This window comes from Triticum dicoccoides, chromosome 5B (genome assembly GCF_002162155.2).
Source record: "Triticum dicoccoides isolate Atlit2015 ecotype Zavitan chromosome 5B, WEW_v2.0, whole genome shotgun sequence".
Taxonomy (NCBI): Eukaryota; Viridiplantae; Streptophyta; class Magnoliopsida; order Poales; family Poaceae; genus Triticum; species Triticum dicoccoides.
In genome coordinates, this window is record NC_041389.1 from 152537055 (window position 1) to 152541308 (window position 4254).

The 4254-nt window shown below is 43.7% G+C and overlaps 1 protein-coding gene across 1 annotated transcript; it reads left to right on the plus strand.

Annotated features, from left to right (window-relative positions):
- Positions 1-1492: 1492 nt before the first annotated feature.
- Positions 1493-3408, plus strand: LOC119309255. Its single transcript, XM_037585286.1, has 3 exons — positions 1493-1510; positions 2204-2736; positions 2911-3408. The coding sequence occupies exons 1-3, from the start codon at positions 1493-1495 to the stop codon at positions 3017-3019; spliced, it is 660 nt and encodes a 219-aa protein (XP_037441183.1). The 3' UTR covers positions 3020-3408.
- The last annotated feature ends 846 nt before the right edge of the window (positions 3409-4254 follow it).

The window sequence follows — 4254 nt, forward strand, 5'->3', positions numbered from 1 at the left end:
ACCGTTCATGTTGGTGAAGTCATGTTTGTGTGTGTGTCGTGTGTATATAATTTCTTTTTCTCTGTTTTAATGTGCATGTTTGCTTTTGGAAACTTATATTCAACGTGTCTTTTCATTTTTATTTACATCATTTATGTAGTGCACTTATCTCCCCAATGTAGTGCGCTTGACCGTGGCCATGCAATTCGGCAGCCCCATGCCCGACTGGCATTTAAAATTGTTAAATTTGTTGAGAAAAAACAAATGCAGTTTGTCAACCCCACACGTGAAGTACATTGTGTTTTGTTGAAAAAATTTGAGGGAGTACTTGTCGAACATGTTGCAAAAAACGTTTGGAAAAATTCCTGTTTCACAAAAGAAACCATGCAGTGCGGTTTTCGGTTCGAAAGCAGTGCGGTCGGCTGTCTGATGCGGCTCATTTCATAAGTGCAAAAAGAAAAAAATTGTTATCGAAATGACAAAAAAGTAATGTTGTTCACTTCTCCATACGTTTGCGGTACACTTACGCCCAGTGTGCAGTGCGGACCACTTCCTCGCCTGAGAAAATTTACGTCCGACAAAAGAAATTATGCAGCTCGCTTGCCCGTCTGATGCAGTGCGGTTTTCATTCTGAAGCAGTGCGGTCGGCCGTATGATGTTGTTCATCCCGTAAGTGCAAAAAAAGTGTTACGGAAGCGAAAAAAAGTAATGCGTTTCACTTCTTGATAGTGTTGTGGTTCATTTACACCCGATGTGAAGTGCACTCTACTTTCTCGTCCTTCAAAAAATTATGTTTGAATAAAAGAAACCATGCAGTTCTCTTATCTGTATGATGCAGTGCGGTTTTTCGTCCGATGCAATGCAGTTTTCAACCAGATGAAGTACCCACGTTGATTGGGGTGTCGCGAAAAACAGAGTGTCTGCATTTCGGTAAATTCAAAATTCCTCTTAAACCTAAGGAATTAGAGAGAGTGTTCTACATGAAAAAGTTGTGTCTCGTCGATATCTTTCCAACAGCATATCATTTGAATCATTTCGACGACCGGTTTGTAAAATTTTCGCGAAAAACACCAGCTGCCACTCATCATTCGCCACACGATTTTCAAAATTAACTTAAAACCATAAGGAATCTCAAAAACATTTCAACATATGAAAGTTGCGCATCGTCCATAGCTTTTCAACGGTATATTACATGCCTCGTTTAAACAAACGGTTAAAAACTGGACCGAAAACAGTACCGAAAATTTGATTTTTTTGAAAAACAGAATTCGGCGATTTAGTAAATTTGAAACTGCTCTTAAACCGTAACGAATTAGAGAAAATGATAGATATGAAAAAGATGTGCCTCGACGATATCTTTCCAACGGTGTATCATTTGCTTCGTTCCAATGAGCGGTTTAGAAGAAATCACGAAAACGCTTGCTGTCACTCGTCATGGGCCGCACCATTTTTAAAATTGCTCTTAAACCGTGCGGAATCTCAAAAAGTGTTCAACATGTCAAAGTTGCGCCTAATGCATAGATTTTCAAAGGTATATTACACGCCTCATTCCGATAAACGGTTAAACAACTAGAGCGAAAACAGTACCCAAAAAACAACGCGTGCAGTTTTTTCCGACGAGAAGTTCACTCGTGTGAGTATTGCAGCACACTTGGTTCAAAGAATGACGTGCACTTGCGTTGAGCGTGCAGTACGGAAGTGTTATCAGAATAGTTATTCTGCAAATATTAGCAGAATAGACCGGTATATATATCAGAGAGAGAGTGACACTATGATCAGAATAGTTATTTGGACCACAGTGCCCTGTACAGGGGCGATCGTGGTGTTCCTGGATCCACACAAAGGAAAAAGATCAGCGCCGGACCGGCCCATTAGCACATTCCTGAACGGCCTAATAAACCACACACGACCTTCCCCTGTTCGCACCCGTCTCTAACCTCCATCGATTCGAGCCGGACTCCTCCCGAGCCCCGCCGCCGGCCTCCTGCACCCACAACCCGCCGCAACCCCGTGCTTCCTCCTTCACCGGCGCAGCGTTTCCTCCCCCGCCGCCCCGCGCTTCTTCCCCAGCCGTCGCGGCGCTTCCTCCCTGCACCCCACCATCGTCGGGATCCTCGTTTCCCTGCTCCACCACCGCCACGAACCGACGGCGCTCTGGCTCTCCTGCCTCGGCCCTGACCCCCACCGCTAGTGCGCCGCTCGCCGCCGCCCCCATCAACTCTAGGCGCTGTCGCACCCGTCAACGCTGGGCGTTGCCGTCCCCGCCAGCCCCAGCTGCCGCCGCCGACGCATCCCGCCGCCGGCTCCGGGAAGCCGCCGCCAACCAAGGCTCCACTGGCTATGGGATCCCGCCACTATCCCACGCGTTGCCGGGCTCCGGGATCCAGCGGACAACCCGCTCGCCGCCAGGCACCTGGATCCAGCGGCCAACCCGCTTGCCGCCGGCCACCTGGATCTAGCGGCCAACCCGTGCGCCGCCGGCCTCCGGAATCCCGCCACCCTGGGCGTCGCCGGCCGCCGCTGCGGCCAAACTCCTCCACCAGACGCCAATCTCCCTCCAACACCGTCTGGTCTCTACGCCGGCGCCAAGGTTGTACTTCACACGGCCGGATGCGCTCAACACAAACTTCCGCGGTTTGCACCTCTTCTCTCCTCTGATTGCGCTGCCCCGACTACCGGCAGGCATCCGGCTCCGTCCGTCACCTGCAAACCACCCACTCTCTCTTCTGGCGATGTTCATGCCGTGGTAGCCTGTAGGTAAGGTCACAATTCTGCTTCTTCACGTTGTTCTTTTCTTCTGAATAAAGGCTCTAGACAAGTTCATGGTGAGAATTCAGCTGTGTTCCGTTGCTCTTCTTCCTGTGTGAGTGTCAGTTATGTAAAAAATGATCAAGTTCAAAAAAAATGGGTGTGTGATGGTTCATTATGCAGGGAAAGCTGCAGGAATTCGCTACTACTTTTACATAATGGATCTGTGATGGGCATCCTCACAGTGTGCCTCTGTCCCAGGAGGATGCAGCGACAGCCGGATTTGCTTTAATCTTGAAAGAGTGTATTTGGATGAGTTCCTACAAAAAAAGAATTTGGCAGGTCAGATACGAAAATAACTGAAGTTCAAAAAGCTAGCAAACCGGGATGAAAAAACAGGAGAACTTTGTAACAAAATATAGTAGTTGAACAACAGTTTCTACAGCATATTTAGAATTAGATCAAGAAGAAAAAAGATAACACTGAAAGACTGTGTGTGTGTGTGTGTGTGTGTTTGCGGTCAAATGAAAGTTTTATTCAACAAAAGTGTTCCTAGGGCAGTCAGCATATGTGACTGGAAGACTGTGAGCAGGCAGAGTACTAGTTGCACATGTAGGGGGCACGTACTAATTGGAACATCTACTGGACCATCGTATCTTAAAAAAGAGTCTACTCACTTACAAGAGGAGCAAACATTCGTGTAACAACAAATGTCCCATATTGATGCTCTTTCAGCTGGGTTTAGTATCATGGTGTCTATGTGCATGTCTAGATAATTTTTTTTCCATTTCCATCTATAATGGCCGAGGGAAGAAGTTGTTTGTTCAATTCTTCTTTAGAATTCACAAGTGTTTGACCACTAGACCAAGATTCTAAAAAATAAATAGGAGTTCAACTAAAAAAATGTTTCTATAAAACCTCCAAAGAGCGTCAAATTAAAAAATATAGCACTTCAAAGTATTTTTTTAAGAACTAGATTTTCCCTGTCTATAGAGAAAAACACTAAATAAAGAAGCGCTCCGACGTTTATTACAAAAACTAGGTTATTTCCCGTTACTAAACAATAAACCAAGAAGTCCAAAGTAAAAAAATGGAGCAATCCAATAAATATAAAACATGTGGATTTTTCCCGTTTCTAAATAACCTAGAGGTTCAAATTTAAATAACAAAGAAATTCGATATTTATTACAAAACAAGGCAGTCCAATTTTTTTTAAATGATCTGGTCAAAAAAAGATTATATAACATGGATTTTCTCGTTTCATAAAAAACCGAGAAGTTCAAATTAAAATAGCGGAGCATTTGTTTATTACAAACTAGGATTTTTTTTACGTTACTAAGAGAAATAAAATCAAGAAGTTCAAATTTAAAATTTTGAGCAATTCGGTGTTTGTATAAAAAAGTGATTTTCCTAGTTTCTAAAGAATAAAAATCAAAAAGTTCAAATTTTAAAAAATGGTGTACTTTGATGTATACAAATAACTCAAAATTATTATCCTTTATAGGAAAAATAAAGGTATGTATTTCA

Excerpts from the sequence above, each read along its gene's own strand:
- LOC119309255 (XM_037585286.1), top strand. Across the intron at positions 2,737-2,910 it reads CATGCCGTGGTAGCCTGTAG|GGAAAGCTGCAGGAATTCGC; the intron begins GTAAGGTCACAA and ends TTCATTATGCAG.